The sequence below is a fragment of the Gymnogyps californianus genome, chromosome 2, assembly GCF_018139145.2.
Source record: "Gymnogyps californianus isolate 813 chromosome 2, ASM1813914v2, whole genome shotgun sequence".
NCBI classification, from domain to species: domain Eukaryota; kingdom Metazoa; phylum Chordata; class Aves; order Accipitriformes; family Cathartidae; genus Gymnogyps; species Gymnogyps californianus.
Window position 1 is genome coordinate 67,957,493 of NC_059472.1, and position 26,428 is coordinate 67,983,920.

Genomic DNA, 26,428 nt, shown 5'->3' on the forward strand with positions numbered 1-26,428 from the left:
GCATGCTGTCCTAGACTGAAGGGGCTCCAGCAAGGGCCTTGCTGCACTTTCTGCCTCCTCACGTTCCAGGAGTTTCTTCACGTGAAGAACTGCAAGGGGGAAGTCCTACCATACCGTATACTCTACTGAAGTGCAAGATCTTTGTTGTGTTATGAAATCTTTAAAAAGAACACTATCTTAACATTGCTCTAGCACAGGCTAGATAATTCAAAAACCATCCTCATCACCAGCAACAGCTGAGGCAACAACCTGCTATGAGAAGATGGTGGGGAGAAAAGCAGAAGGTAACAAATGCAGAAGTCCTAAAAGCCGATTCCGAAAATACTAGAAAACTATTTGAAAATGTACAGTGCATTTGTCTACAATAAAAGCCATTATAATACTTTAATTTTCCTGTATTTCACTAAAATGCTTGCAGGCTCCAAGAATCCTATTTGCAACTGGAGCACCTCTCCAAGGAAGAAAACTAGTTCATCATAGAAATCATGACTGCCAGAAAAGAGGAGCAGTGATGTATGAAAATATATCCATTGAACATCAGATCTGACAACCTTAGAGCATTTCCAGGCTAAGTCAGCTAATAACACCATTTTTAACATTACAGGTGGATTCACACTCAGCAAAATGCTATATTCAAGTTAGGGAATATTTTTGCCTTGAGCTGTCATAAAGATTAACAACAGCGGAGAGTATGTTAATCGGTGAAGCCAAAATCTCAGAAGTACTGCAGTGTGAACAGAGAATTAAAATACAGTTTTAGAAGTTTAAATTTTTTTGCTGGCCAGAAAGTAAAAATGTCACATTGCAAAATATTCCCCAAGAGAAAATTTTGCTCTTAGGTGCACACAAAAATTCCCATCAGGCTAAATTCTAATTCTTGTAACATTAATGTGGGTCATTTTCACTGAAGAAAAAAAAGACTCCTTTTAAAAAGCTTTTAAAATTGCCCACTGATGGCATAACCTAGATGAAAACAGAACACAAATTAAAGTTTGCCATGCAACTATTCAGCAATGGAGAGAAGTAGTCCAACTAAAGTAAATCAACAGATCTTTGTAAATGTGGTACAAAAATTATCATAAAAATGCATTTCTTTTATTTGTTTTCTTAGAGTATCCAAATCAGTGATGTAAAGGATAAAAATAAGCAGGTTATAACTGATTTTATACTTCATGATTTATTTCCTAAATGAACCTGCTTTAAGATTTTGGCATATTTAGAAATATATTTATCATTTATGTGCTTTAACCATTCTCTAAACTCTCAATACTTAATATAAAGCAAAACAGATGTTGAAAAGATTTTAGAGTAGTATGATAACAGCTCTTCAAAGAACAGTAGAAAACATATTCTTAAGATTTTCACAAACTGGTTTATGAATAGTCTTCCTATTGCATCAACCTTCATAATATTATCTGTGCACTCTCTGAGATTTCTCCTCTATCTTTTTTCCATATTTCATATTCCCAAATATCTGATACCTAGTTAAGAATTACACTGTTGTGCCAAAAGAATATATATAATGAACACAACTGATCACTAAAATATTCAGCATTTCTTTGATTTACATGATCTGCATTAGAAGTTGCAGGCTTTTATAGGCATCACTAGATGTTACTTTTTAAATTGCTATACTTCACCACATTATTTTAATTGCTCACAGTTATTTGACATGAGTCATGTAATTCCACATAGTACACTATCTAGAGGCATTCTCCAAATGTGCTTGAACAAGCTCTTGTGTCTAATCATTCGTTACTAACTTACAGCACTACAACTGATCAGCACTCTTAAAATATATTCATTAATTCTAGAAAGCATTTCAGAAGAAGTTTATTCTAAATTTTCTGTGAGCAAAAAGGATTTTAGAATAACATTTTTAGTTATATCCGCAAATTATGTATTAAAGCACTTTGCTAGGTAAGGACTTCCTCCTGCTCACGATGAAGTTAAAAGGGATTTGCCACTGATTGAAACATGAACAGGATCAAACCAGTGAAATCTTACTACACTTTGCCTGTACAGTGAAATAATAATGAAATGCAATGTCTAATAAAAGAAGTGAGAACAGTAGTACTAAAATTTTGCACCTTTATGACTTTTATTGTCCCAAAAGAGTCCTGGTGTAAACCTAGTAAATAATAACTTCCTTATCTGTCTGAAATCTCAGTGAGAGTTTTAGGTACACAGAATGGAATTACCAGAGCTGGAACGATCCCAAGGCAGCAGGGCTAACATCTGTTCCCGTGGAAAATAAAACAAGAACTGTAATACCCTCAAGCACTCAGGAATTCAGTATTATGCCATTTCTAAAATATGTTATCTCTAAAATCATAGTGTTTTTTAACTCTAGAGTCATGACTGAAAGGCATTCACATCTCAAACTTCAAGCTAACTCAGGTACTTCTGCAGTGCTGTCTTCTAGGCGGGAAGAGAGATAAATCAGAGGTAGGTGTGAGGAAAGAGTTTGCAGACTGAAGCTAATGCAGGATAACTGATTTTGCTGCTCCAACCACCATGCACACAGAGAGAATATGCTGCAACTGAAGGCTGTACTATGTTTGGTGAATTTCATCCCCAAGCCACTGGGCAGCTCAGGGCTTGGAAGTATCCATGGAAGATGTCGTTGCTTGTCATTTCAAATGCAGACATAGCAGATAGAAGCAGTAGCATCCTTAAATTTGCCATACATCTTTTTTTCTTCTCTTAGCAACACCAAATGCAGGAATAACTATACCACTGAAAAACACTGTTACTCTGGAATGTCCGTAATTCATAGATTTTTGCCTATACGTCATTGCATCGTCTGCAAAAACTCACCTGGAAGCACGGTTCAGCTGTGCCTGTACCAGCCTGTACTTGTTTGATTCACACATCATCTGCCAGGTAGCCATAAAAGAGCCTAGCTGGCTCTTCAGGATCATCACATTCCATCTAGTAAACACTTACATGGCCCATCTAGTAAATACATGGCCCATGCATATATGTCTATATCTGGACATATTTCTATGGAATGAATAAAATCTGTTAGTGATCTGCTCTTCAACAAGGACAGTAAAATCAGTTTCAAGAAAAGCACAGTCAGGTGAGAAGATGTTCATTAAACTCTACGCACTATTAAACAAATCAGAACAAGAAAAAGAGGCACTGGAGACTGGAAACTCAGAACTGCTCAGTGATGCAGATTATATGAAAGCCTTCCAGGAAATCTTTTCCTTTCCCATTATATTCTCCTAAATACATCTTTTCCTGCAGTCTTCCTTTCCAGACTTACTGTTCTTAAAAAAAAAAAAAGGGGGGGGGGGGGGATAGGGACATAGCTATGGATTTAATTCCTCTCCCAGGGCCTCCCCATCCAGAACCCAGACCCTGCTGACTCTTCGTCTGTCCCCTCTGCACGCATGACATTTCTCTCTTGGGGAAGGAGCAGTCTTCCTTTACAAGCAACAATACTTGAAAGGTGCTTGAAACAATTTTAACCTGCACTATGTAATCATAGCACTCAAGACAGTTGTTTGCTAGGCTACTGTATTAATTGACACATTATGTGCTACCACAGCTACCAAGAACTGCATCAGGTCCTAGGGCAATTAAAGCACCTGAGACTTTCCCTTCTCCGTCTCGCTTCACTTTCCTTCTGTACCTCCCTTAACAGCAATGTTCTAGTCCTTCCTTGGGAGGTTACAGCTGCAGTTTCAGTGACAGAAATGGCTACATTTCACAAACAGAAAATTAGAAATTTGCAACACTGTCAACACCACACACCTTATACCCCATTTTCCATTTTGAATTATAATTGCAGAAAAGACTCTGTCAAAACAGTTCTTATAGCATATTGCAAATCTTTAACTCTTTTCCACAGGCTTGTATATGGAGAACAGAGACATGTTGTGCATATTCTCTTGCTGATACGGGATGATCACCAGAGATCCACACTGATGCGTCATCTGACTTTGATCATAAGATACTGATGTGGTTTGAAGCCACGGTATAGGTGGACGGAGCTACACCAGGTTTTCTATTATTTTTCAGAGATGATATTTCATTGGTACACTTACTGCAAGAGGGTCACTTCTCCATAAGTGTCTGTAGGATTTTATCCTATCACCCTTTTTCAATAGGCACACGAACAACATTTCCTATCTCTTGTCAAAAAGAACTTGGTGAAGCGAGGCACAGGGCTTTACCACAATGAAAGAAGGTACATAACATTTTTCCTTCTTTTTCTACTACATACTGGAGGGATGGCAAAGGAACACCTGACCTACCTACTACTTCTGTCTAAATAGAACACAAAAGGCCATCTAACCAGGGAAAACAACCTCCTACTTATGCAAGAGATACCAGAACCCATAGTTCTTATGTTGCTTGTCCAGCATGTATAGGCTGTCCTCTCTTTCAGTATCTTTTTTTTTCAAATGGCCCTTACCAAACTCAGACAAAACCAACTGGCAGAGGAAGAAACTGTCTTGAAAACTCTCTTTAAAAACACTGATACCCTCTCCCAGCTTAACTGCTGATCTGGAGCAGGACAGAGCTTCCAAATTTCGTAAATTTTGGTTTTTTGTTTAGTCTTTCATCATTCAAATTCAAAGAATACAGAACAGAAAAACAGAACAAGAGAAAACAAAACCAAAAAAGATAAAACAAAGGTGATTGGAAGCAGGTAGCTACAAAACAAATCACACCAGAAAAAACAGGGTGCTGGAACTACTGAAATGTGCTGTGTTTCTTGAGAAGCTTGGAGAACTACCCTGTGAAGCACAAACTTGCACCACCACTTAGACAATGCAATCACCTTCACTAGAGCTTTGTTTCTTTATTATTTGTAGGGACTTCCACTCTTTGTACCCGAAGTAGCAACAAAGCAGTTTCTAGGGCATATTATGTATTATGTTAAACACTGTTTAGATACAGACAAAATTAAGTATGGAGCAGAGGAAGCTAAGAGATGTTAGCCAGATCTTAGAAAAAGTTTCACTAGCTTTTCTGTAAATATATGTTGTTCATTTATTTTCATCAAATATCCACCTATTAGAATGACAGATGCAGTAATAAGTGTTCTACAACTTCAGACTAAAGCCTTTTTTATTTGCCACCTACTATATATATTAAATCATCAACTGCTGATTAGCTTGAGGGCTAATCTTGAAATGTCACAGTTAATCTCAGTTCTCGCTTTAAAAAGTTAGGATTTCCTTCTGTATGCAGTTTTACACTGTTGGCAGATGAAAACATTTGCACTGAATTTTCCTAATGAGCAAACATTGTTTATGAGCCTATGCAAACTTGCCGATGGCTTGCAGCTCTCTATTTTGAGGAGTCTCTTAAATGAACTGGCCCTATAGAGAGCAAATTATTTCATCAATGCACTGTACTGCTCTCAGTTGCTCATCTGAATTGGATAATGCACTGGAAATCAGGAGGAAGTAAGGAAGCAAGAGATTCACCACGTTTACCTCCACTGCGGGAAGCTCAGATTCAAGGTTCAGGAAAACCAAAAAGAGGTGTAGGAGGTCTTGCACACAGCCAGACCCCAAGTATTTTTCTTTTTTGCGCTACACAAGAAAACCTGTAACAGGAAGCAAGTTCTGAAAAATCAAAAGGAAACACAAGACATTAAGTTCAGAGTAGTTCACATTCATAACCCATGGGGTCAGGTGTGGAAAAAACTGAGATCTGCCAACAGTCGGGTGGGGTTGTGAGCACAAGCATGTGTGTGCATACATATATATAGTTTCCTGATTATATATTTTGTTAGCTTATTGAACTCCCTTAAATCACCCAATTAGGGATAATGGCCAAATGCAAATTTTCAAATGCTCAAAATTAAGACCAAGTCAAATTCAATGGAACATTCAAAAGCATTTCTCAGGAACAGATATCTTTATAGCGTTAGGTATTCCACTGCACACTAAACCTCCCCCCCCCCCAATAAAATTAAATGTAAAGCACTATTCTAGATTAACAAGAAGTTACTTGATTAAAATTTCTGCCCTCCCCCCAATACTTTTACTATCTGCCCTACCTCAGCCATGCCTACAAAGAAAATTTGACTCCAGGTATAAATAGCTATTGAGGCTTAATTCAGAACTGTTCATGCAAAATTAACCGCACTGATCAATGCCACTAGAGAAATGTTTGTTAGACCCCCATATTAAGCATAAGTTCACTCTGCTGAAGTCCATGCTAATTCCATCTGATTCTCTGCCAAAGACCGATGTATTCCTTAATTTAACTGTCTTAGGGTACATTATTTTTCCAGGATGACATGAAATACTTTCTCCCTGTTCCTATTCTGATGTTAACACCTCCTATATTTCTGAGATTCCTGTACAGCACAGTGGCTACTGAAGCCTGGAAAGTGGAGGAAAGCTGCTAAAATCAATCTTCAGAAATAATCAGCATCAAAATGCAAAATGAACTTCATATCAATAAGCATTTTTCCAGTTATGAAACATGACTGGATCCATTCAAATGCAGGATGCCAGGGACAGACTTGAAAGCTATTTCATGGCTGTGGTTTCAATTGTGCAGCAGCTACTGTGATGGAATTTTATCCTACTGTGCTAGAGTCTCTGACTGACATAAAAGGAAAGACAACACTGTATTTAATTTTCTCTCCTCCACTGTAATTCTTTTTCCATTACACACAAATAATAGAAGGCCATAAGGATGAGAAATAAATTAACAATTCTGAAGCCTGATTTATAATCACAGATAATAGCAATAAACTCAAGCAGCAGAATACCCTACTGCAACAGTTACAGGACTTCAGGCATAAACCAGGGAGAACGGTAACACTCATGACATCACATCACTGACAAAGGTGAAGTGATTAGAAAATTAGAGGAAAGCATTTTTTTAAATAATGTCATGTTTTGCATAAAAAATAAAAACTTATCTCCAACACGCATTGTATTTTTCCCACCACCTGGCTACCCCATGGAACCAATACAAACTTTTACTATACTGAGAACAAATGTGGTATTTAATATCCTTCCAAGTATAACCAACAATTTGGCTAACAAATATAAACATTGCTGTAGTTGTAAGGTACTATGTCACCATCCACAGTCTTTACAAAGAGAAAAAAAAGGAAAAAAATGACTGAAACAAAATCCTTCTATTCTCTAGATGGATTTTGATTCAGTATGCACTAAATATCACTCAGTATCTTGAGAAGACAGCACTAATTCTTCACTAGTTATCAAGCCTACAAGTTATACTATGGTAGTATTACACAAAATAAAGTTAGACTTTTCTTTTTTTTTATCCTTTAGGCAAACAATCTTGCTTTAGGAGAATTATTCTAGCTCTATGGAAAATTCTCTTCGGCTTTCACACATACATGATGGGCATGTTACAGGCAGTATGCTATAAACTGCTGTATAATTGAAATGCAGATCTATAGATATCCCAGATACATATTTTGTTTCCCATCACTTTATCACTCTGTACTGATTCAAAGTAGTAACACTTCAGCAGAGACCTCAGTAGATTCTCCAAATCCAAATTACCTCCAGTGGCTCTACCAACTACATAAGGGGACTCCTCAGACATCTTAACTGTGTCAAAATAAATTGTGTGACTACTTTTCTTATCTTTCATTTTCTGACACTTAGGTTATCAGAAAGAATGTGTACTATTTGAGAAGAGGGATGTATTTAGCAAATAAACAGGCATCTGGCAGTTTATAAATTATTAGGGTGACAGGGTTGCATTCAGTTTACAAAACTGGTTTTATATGGATTAAGTGGAAAAAATTGTCCAAAATCCTTTAAGAGATTTTTTTGTTTCAATAACTTTCCCATTAAAAAATAAGTGCTCTGATAAGCAAGGAATTGGCATGAAAGCCAAGCTAGTCCTAAATCAAAAGGACTCCTGTCCTGAAAGGTGGTCGTTGCAGATGGATCATTTTAACCACACAATGCCTTACTCGATTTGAAAACGGCCAACATCAGGGGATCTGACTGTAGAATTAGGACATTCAGATTAACAAAACTGTAGGAACATCCCTGCAGGTCTTTTGTTTGTTCATATTGCATTTCTCATCAGAAAGTCCTTTTGTACCTGTAAAACAGTATTCATTTTACCTTTGAAAAAGTGTAGCAGATAACTATATTACTGTTTTCTGACGAAACACTAAATATATGTTCCTTGCTCTATATTCAAAATACTCGAGAAAATTATATGGTAATGAACATGACTATAAGTCAGGTAAGCATGAAGGAAAAATAACAGAAGGAACCATTTTGCTAAGAGAAAATAAAAATCCAGAAAAAGAGCAGAACCTTCAGGAACATTTAAGGAATAGCTATAATTTTCTTTCCAATAGATTTCTGACAGTAGAATTAGAATAAGTAACATCTATGTACTGAGTTTCTGATGCACAAAAAAAAAGGGTTAGTCCTGTCAAGTCTTTGGACAATAGCCTAAACTGTTTTCTAAATGTTGTCTCCTAGGGAAAAAAAAAAAAAGATCAGAAAGAACAGAAAACTGCAAGAATGACATTCTGTGTAATCAGGAACTAGCACACTTCACTCCCAGCAAGTCTTTTCAAAATTGTTTAAAAAATTCCACAAAACCCACCACTCAACAGTGATTATGTTTTTTGTGGTTTACTATAAATAATTTCAAAGAAAATGAAGATTAGGTAAAGGGATTTATTATTTATGACATGACAGTGCTTCTGATATCATATTCACAGAAAGCATAAAGAAAGATGCCTCTTCTTAATAGACTTGCATTTTTTAGATTCTTGTCTACACCTTCTTGTCTACCTTCTCCTCTTACCTAATAATTAACAACATATTTTACTATATCATTGGATGATTTTTGAATATTGATAAGATTTAGTCCTTCCTTTTATTTCTTTTTTTTTTCAGGAACTTATTTTATATTTGGCATAGATAGTCTAGAATAAATGAATGTCCTTTTCCTGTTTAGAATAAGTTTTTAAAAATAAATTGTAAAAATTTTATACTAAAATACTTTTTCTGGAAAAAAATATTAAAATGAGATTTGGCACTCCAAGACCTAAAACTGTTTTTTCACTGTTCCAGTGAAAGTTTTAAATTAGGTCACAAATGACAGCAATTTATTAGACTGAAGAATAAAAAGTTTAAAAATATTTCTGGTAAGAATCAATCTGTTCCTTCAACTTTCTGAACATTTCAATGCAAAACTTTTAATATCTGCTATAAAACTCTTCTTCACACTATCTGAAAAACATGCGTATTGTTTATTCTAATTATATCCTAAGAAAGTGTAGCTGCTATAGATTTTCTTCTCTCCATATCTTTCTGATTAAAATGTTTTTGTGAATGTATTCTAGGAACAAGAAGCATGATCCCTGCAAATACCAGATTTGGACTGTGCATTGTCACGATGACTTGGTAGACCAATCTTAAAGAGAAACATTTTACAAAGCGCCTCAGACAAGCACTAAATGCAGTGAATAATCATGCAGTAGTTTATTTAAAAACATTATATCTGAGGGAATAAAGTAAGTAAACATGGCTGAATATGGTTGGTGAAACTTTGATTCATTCTCTCGATAAAGGGATGCAGTTCACATGTGAGGTTTTGCTGGTGTCTCTGAAACTAATAAAAAAGAGCCTTCTTTGTCTTAGAGGTTTTGGGGTTTTTTTTGGGGGGGGAGCAGTGAAGGGCAATTAAGCAGTGCTAATGAAATCTATCAATTTTACCATAATCAGCTGTCAAGACTAAACAGCAGGCAAAAAGGCTAAGACAGGGAAAGAAAAAAAAGGAACTACACAGCAATATACAATTTCAACCACATTGAGAGTTACTGTACTTGGCATAACTCAGGACAGAGATGTCTGAGTCCCTGTAGAGTCTGGTTCATAGCTGTTACTGACTGAAAGTTTTATCAAAGATCCAGTCCTGGTATGGATGCAATGGGATACCCAATTCTTTTACTGAAATCTTCAGTCAAATTCAGTGTAAAAAGAAAGCAAAATTCATATTGTACAGGCAACTAGATTCTAGCATTGTCTTGGCACATGATTGTTTTTTACTTACGAATCCTAAATTGTTTCAATTGTACTGTGATACAAAACATAGGCTTCTTCAGCAATTAACAAGGACACCAAAAAGTTGAGCCTGCACTCATTGTTGATGTCTATACATTGGCATTTCCTCTTGAACCAATTTGTGACATGTATGACAACCTTAGTTCTGCTACTTCAACATGTTTTGAGGTTACCTGGTATCCAGGACAATTTAAATTAACATGGGGACAGAATCTGACAAGCTACTGCACAGTGGCAGAAATGATGCCAACCTTCTGCTTGCTCTTGCTGCAGGGAGGTGCCTAAAAGCACTCCCTCCATGCACCACTTAAATACACATTTCTTCAAAACTCTGATTTCCTTATCTAGCCATGTTGCAGCCCAAGCACACTGCTTAATGACGTGTATTCCAGTAGGTTCCTTGTTTGCAGCTATTGGAAACTGTGAAGACCATTCTCCCTGAAATGGGGTCTGCTCATCTCTCTTGGTGAAGGAGTATGGCTCTGCAGACTCCTGAACACATATGTGCCATTAACTTATGACTGACATTGCTTCAAATACAATTAAGTAATTAAGAACTTTTAGGGCGACACTCCTATTGCCCGTTTTACTCTGCTAAAAAGTAGAAGCAACGTCAACAAAAAAAAAATTTACTATGAATTTGCAATGGTGCAACTGAAAACAGAATGTGGTTGTTACTATATGTGACCAGTTCTTCTTAAGTCGTAGTCAACATGCTTTGTACTTGATTGTGAAAAAATACAAATTATAAATAAACTTAAATGGCAACTGAAGTATGTTGTAATATCTAGGATGTACAGCACTGGAGTTGGAGACATTAGTGTATTATATACCAAAAATTGTGTACTATTACCAAAAATAAATGATGGAGGGAAATAGGAGATATTTTCAGATCACATTCCAGCTACTCCTCAACTGCTAAAACAGTCACTTAAAAGGTCACTGCAGCTTGCAACACTTGTGGTTCCCTTGAGACCACTCTGAGTTGTTAATTCAAATGACATCCATGCTTAAAAATCTGATAACTGAGGAACTGTACAGTGTCATCACTTGGCATCAGAAGACAGGTAATGAGCAAGAGTCTCAAGGCAACAACATTAATTTTTAAGATAAAGTAGAACTGTGGAATCTCTGAAGATATAAGAAATACACAACCGTGTTTCTTTTTCAAGAGTATTTAGAATTTAATGCTTGCTTCAGCTACTGACATAAAATCTCAAGGCTCCTCCACCCCACAAGTATCTGTTTAGGACTTACCGTTACTCCAAAGAAGTTGGTTTCATTCATAGCATCAAGAAAAATTTTGCCAAGTTTGTGATTTGTGTAGTTAAAATCTTCAATTTTTTGGTGCTTGTTGGTGGCATTCAGATACTTCATTGCTCGCTGTAGAGTCTTGGCAATCACCCATATTCCATCATAGGCATAACCATGAAATTTGCTGGATTGACCATCACCGCGCTTAGCATTGTATTCCTTTTCATATTGCTGTGGAGTCTGCAGAGGAGAAAAACTTCAGTTTTACTTCAATATTTAACATTTTACAGAGTTGTGTCCAAACCTACACCTCGAACTGCACCCTCCAATTTAGAGACATGCATGACTAATACAGAAAAGGCTGCCAAAACCAAAATCAAGAAAGAAACTAAAATTCCAAAAACATGTGCTGCCTGACTTACAAGACTGATGGTGAGACTGGGAGGGAGACCTAGGAGACAGAGAGACTGAAAAGCAGTTGTTCTGCTTCTCTGTATGAAGGACAACTTGCTTTATTTTGCTTTTGTACAAAAGGCTTCAGTTCTACCAAAGCTACCAGCATACTGGTGAGCCGTAATACTAGAACAGAGAGTCAGTCTGTATCCCTGCAAATTAGTGGTCTGATTACACTTTATAGGATAATGCAAATCAAATAACCTTTACTTCAGCAACTATTTGCTTAATATGAAATTATCTGAGTGGCAATTTGTCTATGTTTTACAAGTTTCCTACGATTTTTATGGTGTGCTATCTTATGATGAGTTGCCTTTTTGTAAAGTTGCCTTTCGTGCTCAGTCAGCAAGGCATGAAAGACATGAAAACAAGATGAAAAGCGGCAAAATCAGGCATGTTTATTCATTGGCCAGAGTTTGCATAAATTTGTTCTGTGATAAAATGTTATGTACTTTACAGAAATACCACATATTTACATATTTAAAACAAGACCCACCCTCCCGCCCCTAGTTCTGAGAGGCACAAATCACCAATGAAATTAGCTGTTTGCAGGTTAGGTTTAAACATAAAAGTTTTCTGTTTCTGTGCTCAACTATTGAACTTGACATGACACAGCACATGATACTGCAGACTATAATTCAAGCTTTACTGTACATTTAACTGTAATGTTCATACAGGGGGGAGAAGACAGATTTGAGGCAAGGGACTTTACTGCTTCCTTATCCTGGAGAGAATTGGAATTGATTTCTAAATATTTAAAAACTGCAAACCAGTGGAAAGATGAGACTAACCATGATGACTGCCAGCTCTCTTTGTAGAAGAACCCTTTAGCTTCACCTCCCTCCTCAGTGTTTTGCTGTGTCAAGACACTGGTGAGACAAGTGATGGTAAAATAAAATAGTTGGAGGAAAAATACTAACCCTTCCTGATATGGTCTTTATCATTTTTGAGCTGAGAGGCTCAAAATCCACTCCAATATAACCTTCCATGGCTGCAAGAAGATTTTTGCTGAGACATTGTGAGGAATTAATCCAGGATTCCCACCAAAGGTTTTCATACCACCCTGGAATAATCCACTGATATTTGCTGCCATACATTTCTTCATCATAAGCCTACAAAAAAAGAAAAATAGAAAAATCTAATAGACACTGTAACAGACATATTGAACATAAAAGTAATTGTTTTCTGTTCATGTTTTTTCCATTATTAATGAAATTACAGCATAATTGAAGGATACACAAGTATTTTGAACAGTTTAGAATAAATACTTGCTAATAATGAAGACTCCTTTCTTGAAGATTCCTGTCTTTAAAATTCAGGTCACGAGAAAAGAATTTAGTAAGACCTATTTTGCTTTCAATAGACCATTTATTCAAAACCAGAAAAATAAAACATTGGATTCTAAAACTCGGTGAGATAAGGAGGAACACTGGCAGAAGGCACAGTGTTTGCACAGAAAATTCTCCATAACACAACTGTTACATGAGTGGTAGGACCACCACATGATCACGTTTAAACTAAGTTATTATCATCCTAATATCATCCTAAAGACCACATAAAACAGGATAAGGTTAAAGAAGAAAACCTGGATCCTAGGCATCATCAAATCACAATGTTGCAAATATGAATTGCGTGACTGTGCTAAAACGAAGACCACAGGGACGTTAAGTAAGCAGTTTCTTCTGAGGAGCATGAATCAATAGTAAATTGATAAAGCAAGCAAATCTCAGTGATCTCTTTTTTTTCAGCAAGAAATTTCTTCTGGTGAAATTCTGTATTGTTTGAATACTGAATATAGCCCACTGTACTCCAAGATACTGAGATGATGGTTATCTCCTTTCAATACATAGCAGATACATAACAGGACACAGAAATACTTTATTAGTCAGGCACAATGCTGTTGTGCCTAAAAGTTGATCTATTCACAATAGATATTCTATTCCATTGTGAAGAGTGTTCTAGGATAAAATTAGCAAATTTTATCTCAGATGTTTCTCTCACTGTCTTGTAACTAGATATTTTTCTTTTGATATTTCAGTCAGACTCCATTACAAAACAGCAGGTTTCATGCTTCTTTGGCTCCTAAGGTAAGCAATACCGGAGATCTAAGACATAAGATAAAAATTCCAATTTTTAGAAATACATGCTGCAACCTTAGAGCTCTTAACTGGAAAACTGCTACATCTTCACAGAAAATGTTACAGAAGGAGGAAATTATGAGAATGCAAACAGGACATATTAGTCATTCAGAACATAACTGTTTTGAAAAGTATCCCATAGATCATACCAAAAGCCTACCAGATAAATAAAGATGAATAGCAAAAAATACAAAATAGGACAGCCTCCTAAATACATTAATACCCAAATTAAAATTGGGCTTTAAATCTGTGAAGGCTATTATAATGGTGCCAACTAAATTCATAAATGTATTGTGCACAAAGCAGATTTGTTTGGCCCCTGGTTGCAGGAGCTTTTTTTCAGCCAAAATAAAATTTCGTGCATTTGTATACAATGCTGCCTGAAAGTGCTCCTGTCTGAAACCCAGTGTCTTGCATCTCATATCTTGTTTATTCCACAATCCACATAAATTTTTTGTCTTTCTCTTGCTCATTAATTCTACCCTTTCAGAAACACATCTCCTTTTGCCCTCCTGCCCATCTCCACTCCTGCTACGGCTATGGCGACACTGCATCCCAGGTCCACCTGCGAGGAAAACAGCAATCCCATCATGTAATACTTCCTGATGTCTAAAAGAGTTTCCATTACACAATTAGGTCATTCAAGACCTTTCAGTGATATAGTGGCTTTTATTTGACAGTTTTCAAATCACTGAGGACACAAATTGACATAGAATGGTGCTTTTAGAGAAGGAAAATCTTCTGTAGCTTCCCCTGCTCTATACAGATTAAAGTCTCAAATCGTGTGTTGTAAGGAAGTATTGGCTGTGAATTATTCTGAAATTGGAGCTGTTGGAAATTTTCTGTTTGCATAAGCACTTGAGCCTGTTTCCTGCATAATCGATAAATGTCCTTGGATATAGGTTGAAAATTGAAAGTTTCAAAATAGCCAGATATTCCATCCTGGAAACTAGGGATCATTCCCAACAAGGTTTCACTGAAACTTTCATATTCCTGCAAGAATTTGGTTAAAAAAACCCCAACAACAAACACTTTAAGAGCTGGCAGCTCTTCATTCAAGATCTTGTGGAATGATAGGGCTTGAAGGGTAGTCTGGGGAAGGCAAAAGAAGAAACAAAATCAGCTCCTCCAAAGCTGAGCACCATGACCATGCAGTCATTTTTCTAGTGACAGCACAGTTGTTAGTGTTCAGGCACTTCAGTGTTTGGGTTCCAGAAGACTTATTTCAAAATAATGCTTTTTGCCACCATTTCTTCCCTGTTGATTCTGCTAAATGGAGATGGTTTTGACGCTTAAAAGATACATTTCCTTGAAATATGTGGATCTGTCATGGTTTAACCCCAGCCAGCAGCTAAGCACCACGCAGCCGCTCTCTCACTCGCCGCCCCCAATCCCAGTGGGATGGGGAAGGGAATCGGGAAAAAACGTAAATCTCATGGGTTGAGATAAGAATGGTTTAATAACTAAAGTAAAATATAATACTAACAATAATAACAATGAAATATAATAATAATAATAATAATAATTGCAATGAAAAGGAATATAACAAAAAAAGAAGAGGAAAAAAAGGAGAAAAAGGGAAACAAACAAACAAACAAACAAACAAACAAAAACCCCACTGATGCACAATGCAATTGCTCACCAGCCGCTGACCGATGCCTGAGCAGCGATCCGTGCCTCCCGGCCAACTCCCTCCCGTTTATATACTGGGCATGACATTCTATGGTATGGAATACCCCTTTGGGTAGTTCGGGTCAGCTGTCCTGGCCATGCTCCCTCCCAGCTTCTTGCACACCTGCTTGCTGGCAGAGCATGGGAAACTGAACAATCCTTAACTTAGGATAAGCACTACTTAGCAACAACTAAAACATCAGCATGTTATCAACATTATTCTCACACTAAACCCAAAACCCAGCACTGTACCAGCTACTAAGAAGAGAGTTAACTCTGTCCCAGCTGAAATCAGGAAGGGATCTTTCTTGAACTGTTTGAATGCACACAGACCACTTCTTACGGCTTTTAGTTTCTAAGGGGAAGATTTGTTGGCACAAAAGAGCAAGGTGAAGAAGGTTTCCAAGTGCTTTGTACTATCAGAACAGCATAAAGTAGTCATATGTCTTCCCTAATCTTTCCCGCATGCCCGATCTAGGCTGCAAAGCCCTGAGTTGCTGTCAAGCAGCCAGGAAACTGTCCTGGACATTTTTTGCCCTTGTAAGACTGTTTTGTTTTTGTTTTTTTTAAACTTTTCATTCTTGTTTGAATCCATAAAGAGATGTTTATTTACAACAAACAGATTTCTGTAAGATATCTTTCTATGTGTAGTAAACAATTACTGGCAGTTTGTGTAAATGGGCCTGCAAAACCTTACCCCCATTGAATTTCCATCATGTTTCCATCATGTCAGCATGGACACATCCTATATCCCACTCCTGAATGCCTGTAGACTTCTGAATTGCAATGAACCTCCATCTGTTTCTCATTAAAAATCAATACTGCCTTTAATTCCAAAACAGAGACTCAGCAGTAAAACTTTGTCAGCTCAAGGAGAACAGAGTCCAGTCCTTTTGTATCAACCATGCTGATTAAGCCTGGCTTTAGTTATTATTAAATGTTTACTAAAAAAGCCACCTAAAGCTCATGCAGTGACCTATGCGTAATAGTCATCTTCTGTAATTGTCTTCAGATAGTTAATTGTATCAGCTAGGCATCAGTCTTGATGTGTGCATGGCTATACTGCATTATCTCTATGGCTTCAAGATAATATGTTGCAAAAATTCCCACTAACAATTTTTTTAAAATAAATTTTTCTGCAGAACTGAAGTTTTCGTTGGGAAGAAGCAATGTCATGTTAATCCAATTTGAAATGAAAAAAAAGATGTCTATCCAACACAGTTGACCATTTTGATTGTTGAAGTGCTAAGTTTTGAGCAAAATACCCTAATTTCTATTCCATGAAAAATATCACATTCATCCCACTGAGGTGAAACCAACATTAGAAAGCTAAGATTTCCCACAGAATTAAAATTGCTCACTGTTTTTGTCACTAGTGTTAAATGAATAGCTAAGCTTATTTAAATCATCGTAGGAAACACCTGCTAACATTCACTTTGGCTTGAATTAGTCCTGTCATGTTTTTAAAGTTTGCCACTGAATTAGACTACCTTTTAGTCCATTTATCTTTGAGTTATGTGCGTGTGTGTGTGTGTGTGTGTATTCGGGGGGGGGGGGAGGAAATAGCCAGGTGAAATTAAAATGAGCATACTGTGTCCAAAGAAGAGAAATGAAACTGGTGAAGGGTCTAGAGCACAAGTCTTGTGAGGAGCGGCTGAGGGAAATGGGGTTGCTTAGCCTGGAGAAAAGGAGGCTCAGGGGAGACCTTGTCGCTCTCTACAGCTACCTGAAAGAAGGTGGTAGTGAGGTGGGCATTGGTCTCTTCTCCCAAGTAACAAGTGATAGGACGAGAGGAAATGGCCTCAAGTTGCACCAGGGAAGGTTTAAATTGGATATTAGGAAAAATTTCTTCACCAAAAGGGCTGTCAAGCATTGGAACAGGCTGCCCAGGGAAGTGGTTGAGTCACCATCCCTGGAGGTATTTAAAAGATGTGTAGATGTGGTGCTTAGGGACATGGTTTAGTGAGGGACTTGGCAGTGTTAGGTTTACGGTTGGACTCGATGATCTTAAGGGTCTTTTCCAACCTAAATGATTCTATGATTCTATGTAAACTCCAATGGATGTCCTGAGGAAACCTCACAGCATATGATTGTTGAATCCAGACAGAAAACTGAGGTAGACTTTAAAGATTTTCTCACCTACATAAATCATTAGCAAATAATATTCCGGTTATAACCACAATCAGAAAAAAAAAAAAATCTTGCACTAGTGCAATAGCACCTTCCTTTAACAAACTCAAAGTCTTTCTCTGGCTGACATCAGCCACCCTGCAAAATATAAGAGAGAATCACAAGTGAAACCTTTCTGAAGATACACCTGGGGAAGAGGGTTAAAAAACTTGACATATCTAAATTATTGTGCTCTTAGACACATAGCTGTAGGAGTGCATGACTCAACAATATATTTTATGACTAATAACAAGCTTACTGACATATTGTAGTGCATTAATATATAAATGACCTACTTTGAACTGCCCTCTCCTGCATTCAGTCTCCTGCTGAAACTCTCATATAAATACATTTATACAAGCCTAAATACATGATCTCTCAGATTTCTCCAGGCTCCAGAAAAATCCACCTTATTATTTTTGACGCTAATGTACTTTAGAAGCAGCCATCACTCTTTAAACCACTCTGAGTTACGCACACTTTCCATGTTAGTACCAAACTGTTGCCGCAGAAAGCTGCGGCGGGCGTTCGTGTGAAAGAGACATCTCCCACCTGAAATCCTTCAGACTGGAGCGACGCAGACAAGAGGACACCCTGCCCCTCCGAGGTCTGCTAAGATTTCTTGAGTGGCCTCACATGCACACGGACTTGGAAAAGAATTGTGGAGGAAGGCAACTAGATACTAAGGGCAGTGGCATAAGTGAGGCCAACCTCCTGTCTAACGTTGGGTTGGAAGACAGGTCTGACTGGAACCCTTCAGCTGGGGAAACACAGCCCAACAGCAAGAGATCTGAGGAGGAGCTGGGCCACAGAAGGACCATTCTCTCTTCCAGGAATGGAAAAATGGGAGATTATCTCTGCCAATCCGATTTAAATGCCGGAACAAAAAGATCTATCTACAAAGACCTATCAGAGATGAGAAGAATGAAAAAGAAAATAATACCTTCCATTTCCTTTTGGACGCAAACAGATTTTGTTCCTTCCAAACGTACTGCACAATCTTCTTTCCAAATTTTGCCAGCAACTGAGACAGCTGCTGAGTATGAGCCAACATGTGTCTGAGGCACACATAGCACTCAGATTTTGAACTTCTGCCTTTCCTTTCTTTGTTTGGATAGGTAACTGTCTCTCTAAGTGAAAACTAAAAAACACCCTCTGAAATTTAGACGCCATCATTATTGCTTTTCCATTATATTTATCGCGTTCTTGGTTCATAGAGGATTAATCTGGTTATTTAGACTGAGAATTCAATACTAATACAAAATTTAGGCCACTAAAATCTGCCTGTTTGGGATTTTTTTTTTTTTTTTTTTTGAGCAGGTACAGCTAAAGATCCACATTTTAATCCCACTACTTTCAATGGCAATCACACTGTGCATGTTTGCAGCACATTCACATACACAAACAAATGGTGAGGATAGGAAATTTTATGTATGCTGGTCTCACTGTATTTCTTTTAATTCAAAAAACTTTTATTTTTTACAAACTAATATTTGCTTTCATGTAAAACATGTAAAACATACAGCAGTCAGAAGTGAATGACAGCTGTACAATCAGCAACATTTTTAGTAGCAGAAATTATTAGGGTTGCTTAGTTAGCAGGTATAGGAACTGCTTGAATTTCTTATTCTTTCAAAGCAAAACATGCAAAACTACATACATGCAGACATTACCACCAGAACACAACTCTTGGACAAGATTCAAATCTTGCAGTTCTCTGTATCTGCTGCTACATATACAAGTGTTTCCCTGGATCTGACATGAAGAGAAATGCTCAAGCTCGATTTGGCATTTAATTCCACTACAGGAAAGCAATAAGAAGAAGCTAACCATGCAGTCCATGCCTAAATTCCACTGAAGTCAAGTACAAAGTATTTTATTGAAAAAGAAATGGACCTAAGCATGCGTAACCTCTCTTTAGGATATAAACCTTGACAGAGCTGAACCTCATAAAGAAATGTTTATGCTCAAATTATTTTTTATTCAAATGTAACATATTCTTTATTCTGATATGCAATTAAATATATTTACTTACACAGCAGAAAACTTTCACAGCCATTTCCTCATCAAACTGGCCAAGGATTATCCGAACATCATTACCCTGCAGATTGAATAAAATACATAGCAGTTAAGTACAGTCACAGCCTTTCCAGAAAGCACTTCAGTTGGCCATTCAAGTCGTGTAGAGAGTTAACACAGATTATAGCTGCAGACAGCAAGATTAATTCAGAACTATTCCATTTTCTGTAAGATCAAGATCTTGAAGTACTGCAAGAGAGAGCAGCTGAGGTGTTTGAAGAAAATGATTAAGCAATAGCATTAATGAGAATAAAACTGTAGTGTTTATCTTGTCAAATATTACTATTCAATAACACTAAAATATCAAATATTCTTTTGATCCCTTGCAAGATTTCTTTTAAAATTTTGCATATTAAAACCAGCTGAAAATATATGCTTTTCACTGCTTACATGAACTAATGCTGCAAAGTTGAGAGATTGGAGATTTGTAAGTGAGATAAAATGCCTTGATATTATGCCCGCTTTAGTAATTTTTAAAGGTTTTACGCATACAACATCTTCTCTAGTCTCTATAACACATTGTCAATCCCTCTTCTCCTCCTCTCTCCCACCTCCACACATTAAAAAAAAATCATCACACTTTAAGAATCTATGACTGAAGTCAAAAGAGATCATTTTACTTTCATACTTAGAAACATATTTAGAAAATATTCCTAAATTCAGGAGCATATGCAGGAAAATATTTCTTCAGGAACAGGGCTAGCTTTTTTCTCATGTGAAAAATTGCTGCTAAAATCTATAAAAAACGGAACAGATAGCTTTTTATGACTTAATATTACCTTTTATTTCACACAAAACCTGAGTTCTCAGCAAAAGCTTGAGCAAATCTAATTTTTCATTTATTTTATAAAACACTTGGTTAGAATTACTAATAGCTCTTTCCCTTTCCAAGGAAAAAAGAAACAGATGATTCAGTGTGAATTTCAGTGGCGAAAAACATTTCAGTTTTAATGAAATAAATTTATCAAAGATTTTCAGTTTAGATAATTTCAATGTTTAGTTCCTGTTTAGTAGAAAATATTATGATGGACAGTGCAAAAAGATACTAGAATGCTTCTGCAATTAAATGCATGAAATAAGTATCACTCTTAGCATGGTTAAAGTTGGAAAGAATGTATTATGTTTTGCTCATTCTGAACCTGTGCATTTTCAGTAAGCCTGCTTCTCTTTATTTTTGTATTTAGCCACAGATTGATGAAGTAATGTAAATCTTATTGAAGTGGATTAGATTCTTTTTAAACAAATCTAACAAGGTCACATGAAACTAAACAAATAAAGTACACAAATTACAGCAATAGTATTACAGGTTTTTGTAAAGACAATAAATAGATTTAGGAATTATGCAGCAAAAAACCTCTCATCCATTATTTCTATTTTTCATATTTTAAAAATAATTTTGGTCACTCTTGGAACTCCAATTTTGAATCACTTGGCCTCTCTGAACATAAAAATGCAGATTTAATATTTGAAAAAAGGGTAGCAAAGTTTGGTTAAAAAATAAATGACACAGCACCTGATTATTAAACTTAAAATTGAATAAATTTCTTTTCATTTTATAACATGATGAGAACCAATTTTAAAAGAAACAGCAGATGTGCGGCCTCATAGTTTATGAGCACCAGAGGCTGTAGGTAGGGTGTAGAGAATAACCCTATAGTGCATGTGCAGCAACGCTGCCCGCTGGCTGTGCAACAACCTTCCGACTGAAGTTGTAGTGTCTGTGGTGTGTGGTTCTATGCCTTAAGATATTGCTTCCACCTGATTGTCACATACACCAGAGTACATTTCCCATAGTGACTATTCTTTTACTGTAAAGTACTACAAGGACTATATAGTCCATCCTATTTTTTTTCTCATAAATATCCTATCCCATTTCAAAAACCTTACTGTCTGCAAGGATTGTCTTATACTAATACCATTGTGCAATTAGTTTGGCAATAGCACTCAGACCCAAATCTTGCACATTCAGCCACATGAGTATGTGGCTCTACAATTCCTTTAGTCTACAGGCATGCAAGCAAACAGGCACACAAGAAACTCATCTTGAAAATTTTTTTCACACAAGGCATAGCAGAGCACCCATTCTAATATTGGCAGTCAATCCTATTTTCAAACATGCTTTGCTCTTGTTCAGGCACCCAAGCAAATGGGTGTATTTGCTGATTTGTCCAGCTGTCAGCAGATCCCAGTTCTGAATATCTGACCATCTCAATATCTGACTAAGGATTTCAGGGAAGCTGGATTTTCTATCAGGCAGGAATCTTCATTTGCAGCATGGGATGAGCTTCCAATGCCAGAGGAGGAAATCTGCAAAGTGCAAGAACCACATCCGAACTAAGTTCTTGAGAATCCCTGATGCTCAACTAGAAAGCTTCACGACCCAAGTTTGAAGATCAGCTATGGCTCTGGAACTTGACAATCCCTGATGTTCTGTCATCCTTGAGAGGTATGATCGAACCAAGATGCGATACCCAAATGTTCTTTTGCCTAAATTAATGAGTTTCCATGTTAACACATAAATCATTGGTTTTGAAGCATTCAGTATGGCAAGGAGGACATTAACATGTCTGTGTTCACTAAAAGATTTGGATGGTATCCAATGACAAACTGACCGAAGAAGATCAAGAGAAATGTTCTATTACCACCTATTAAAGAATAAGCCATGAGTCCTCCATTTCAAGTATTATGCCATTGAAGGCTACAGCAAAAGAAAGTTGAATTCTGATTTTTTTCCAAAGACTTAAAAGTTATAACGTTAATAATGTTCTTCTCCATGTCTTTTTATGTGCAATATGCTAAGAAAAAGAAGGTTTCTCTGACAGAAACGTGAATCACCAGTTCTTCCCCACATTTGTCCAGGTATTAACCCTTTGAGGGGTGGGGAAAATCACAATCCACATATGCTCAGTACTGGCCAGAGGTGGATCCAAGAAGATAATGCTGAGTCAGTAAATAAAGTGACCGGAGGTAGGATCCAGTGAGAGAAAAAAGGGCACATGGGAAGGAGAGACAGACCCAATAAGGAATTTGAGTAATGAGTACTTACACTTTTTAGGCAAAGATGGAGCAAACAGCTGGGGAGGTAGCAGTAGGCTTGAGACCATTATTGAATAAGGAGCTTGAGAGGGAGAATTAAGGCTTTTGAAGAGTATGGCAGATAGGAAGCTTGACAAATAATTACTGTTAGGACAAATGCAATCTCAGAAAGTAAGCCCAGAAGAAAATGGAACAACAATCTAGATAAAGGTACTGAGAGGGAAATGAGAAATCAGAGAAGCAGAACATAGCATTGAGTAAGCAAGGAACTTCAGACTGGGATGAAGATCCAGAATGAGACAGGGATGTTGCTGGGTTAAGTGGAGAGTATGGGATCACAGGGTCAAGCTGACAGTGAATATATGGCTGAATATCTTTTTCTTTTTCCAGCTTCATAAAGTTGCATAATGAAGAACATAATATATGGTTCTAGTTGGTTAGTTATGTATGGGAAATCATAAAAGATTCCTCCTGTTTATAGCCACACAGATATCAATACAATGCTGTGAGATGCAGTGCCTGGGGTTTTATGGCTTGCAGTTAAAAAGAATGGAAAATTTAGTAAGCAATCATGTAACCAAAGAATTGTACGTTAGAACACACGTAGAAGGAACTAATTTAGGAAAGTCTATACAATAGCTTTTCCTCTTCCACGCATAACATTCTTCCTCTGTGCAATGACACAGCCCTCAGTAAGCCTCTTTCTCTCCAACTCTGCTTTTTGCGTCCCCTTCCACATTTTTCCCAAATCTGTTCCTGAAGAATTGCATTCAAGATGGTAAATAAGCCTAGATCCATTTGATGCCAGGCTTGGGTCTGCTGGCTCTGTCCTGCATAAGAGACACTGAAGCTTCCAATTCATGCAACTGGACATAGCTCAAATCCCTTGCAGAGATTTTATCTGGATGGATAATGAAGTCCGCACTGAAGTTTATCAGAGCTGGGTTCATGTCAGCACTCGCGGGTCAGGGTATACGTCCACATTATAGTCTCATGCAAAGAGATACATCAGACACTTACTGGGGCATAATTTTTTTCCCCCTTCAGTCACACTGTTAACTATCAACCAGTGTCATCTCCTGGCAAGGATATACTATTCCTTTACATCAACCCTCATGGGACTGATGCAAGTTAACACAGCGTAGCTCTCTTGGATTAAAGAAGTCACCCACTGGATCCCAGCAAGTGTCAAGTACTCTTTCTTTCTCACAGAGTTGTAAATTGCTTGCATGGATCTAAAGCGTATTTGACAGAAGAGTTTTTAATTCATGGAACTAGGCAGGTGATCTATGAGATGATTAAAAACATCCCAGGGGGAAGGCAACTCCCAAAACTGCACTTATATAAAAAGACCAATGTTTAGACCATTTGCCAGATGGTGAGCTGTCATATTTACTCTTCTCAGAGATTAGAGTAGCAATATCAGCATTTAAGCTTTGCCCCTCAGTAAGCAGTACATATGTTCCCATATGGACTAAAGTTCAACCAAGAAAATGAAGAACAGTTACATTTCATTTACCCACAGTTGTGGCAGACTCTCCATAAAAACATATTTTATAAATGAAGACTACAGCACAGCCTCAAAAATAAATGACTCTCCTGCTCTCTTCTTTCTTTCATATAGGTGAGGATATTATTCATCCACTAAATATAAAGCGTCTTTGGTACTACTGGCAGCTGAGTAGTATAAACCCTGAAGACGGTGAGGATCAAGACATCTAAGATGCTGAGGGATGAAGAACAACTTGTCTCCTCCACTGCCCTTTCCAACAGCATCAGATATGAGGCACTCTTTAGCCTTTTCAGAGTTTGTGAGTGATGCACATTATGCTGGAATAGGCAGCTATTTTTTTTTCAGCCTGCAGAGCTTCCCTTCTGTGATCAGATTTTAATCTGTCTCATTTCTAACGAATAACACCACAATGTTGTATTACACAGCTTTCCAGAGACGGATTGCTACAATATCTCATCTGCCAGGAAAAGTCAATGTCTTGGCAGGCTTTTTATGAAATATCTAAATTGAACAGCTCGGATACTCTGTCTTATTCTCTACCATGTATCTGACAGTCAAGATGTTATCAATAAATCTACTCAAAGCTGGGTAACTTTGTCAATAGAGGTATCCACATGTTCTGCCTTCTAAATGCCTGGATGTCCACTTGAAGAACTACAGACAAGCCTCTGACCTCAGCTATGGAATCACTGATGGTGAAGGTGAACTAGAGGATGTCAGCTCCCACCATCATAACATGCTGGCAAAACTTGCTGATGTCTGTGTTAGTGTGCATGGCACTCACTTAGATTGAGGCCACATCCAAACCTGTTCATGGCCCAAAATTTTAAAATTTAATTAACTTGACTGTTAGAAGGAGAGACCATGTTCGGTCAGTATCCAAAACACCTATTGTATTTGGGAAATCAGATGGAAACTGTTTCATTGAATTGGAATTCATATATTGCAATTTTTTTGTCCTACATGCAAGATACAAGAAAGTTGGAAGCAGAAGCATCATTGCTCATACAATTTGCCTGTGCATGCTTAGAATTTTTAAACATTTAAGTTGATGTACAAATGCATATCCTCCAATATCCCTTTCCCTGAACACAAAAATGAGTTTCAAAGATATCCTTAAGCCTAAATTTACTTTCCAACTGTGATTCAAAGAGGCTGGAGTAAATGCAGTAAAAAGTAAGGTGTTGATGGGAAAAATATAAAACGTATATTTCGGCAAATCATACCAGATATTTCTATTTCGTATTGTATAATCATTAATTTCATTAATTTAAGCTGTGTTTACAAAAATAAAAGGTGTTTTATGTCTATTTGAATCACAAGTACAGTAAGCACATACCAGTTTACGTATATTAGGTTTACTTCTTGAAGAAAGGAATGAACATTTTTAGAATTGGATAGCTAAGTTGTGCCTGACATATGTACTTAAGGACGAATAACTTTATATTCCTGTCAAGAATAAGTGATTGTCTAGATAATTGCTTATTTATTGTAGTAATTTGTTTTGAAGAAGAAATCAAGAGATAACTTTAATATGTTGTTTGTTAGAGTCTTCTGGTCTTTATAAAACAAAGAGCGTGTTGTTGACGTACAGGAAGGTAGAATCTCATTGCTTCTTCTAACCTTCAGCCTAAATATACATGCTTATATGCATTTTTTCTTGTTATTCCATCTTCCATTGGTTTAAATAGCTCTGCCTTCAGAACTGTTAGTTTTCTGATGCCAGGGGCTAAAGACCTTGTCAAAAAATATGTACTTTACTGATAACACAGACTGGAATCTTTTCAACCCCAGATAGGAAATGCAAACTGGCTTAGACTGGACAGACGCAAATGGCTTCCTATAAACATAATCTTTACCTGTTTATACTTTAAACATTCAGGCTTGCGTCTCTAGACTGTGGGAATAATAAAGTACATGTAGTTTACCATGCTTCAGACCTTTTCCAGTTAGCTTCAGTAGTGGTCTAGTCTTATACAGGTCGATATCCTTGCTTTAATTTTAGGTTTTTTAATGCCGTTCAGTTTATTAGGGTGCTTTTAATCTGTTTTACACAT

General features: G+C 37.0%; 1 protein-coding gene across 1 annotated transcript in view; it reads right to left on the reverse strand.

The window, feature by feature from the left end:
* GABBR2 (gamma-aminobutyric acid type B receptor subunit 2) overlaps nucleotides 1-26,428 on the reverse strand; it is a 492,274-nt gene that overhangs the window by 230,528 nt on the left and 235,318 nt on the right. Inside the window, exons 5-7 of the mRNA XM_050891519.1 lie at nucleotides 19,779-19,844; nucleotides 12,686-12,877; nucleotides 11,316-11,552 (exon numbers count right to left, since the gene is read on the reverse strand). Of these exons, the coding sequence (XP_050747476.1) occupies nucleotides 11,316-11,552; nucleotides 12,686-12,877; nucleotides 19,779-19,844 (495 nt within the window). The remainder of the gene's footprint in view (nucleotides 1-11,315; nucleotides 11,553-12,685; nucleotides 12,878-19,778; nucleotides 19,845-26,428) is intronic.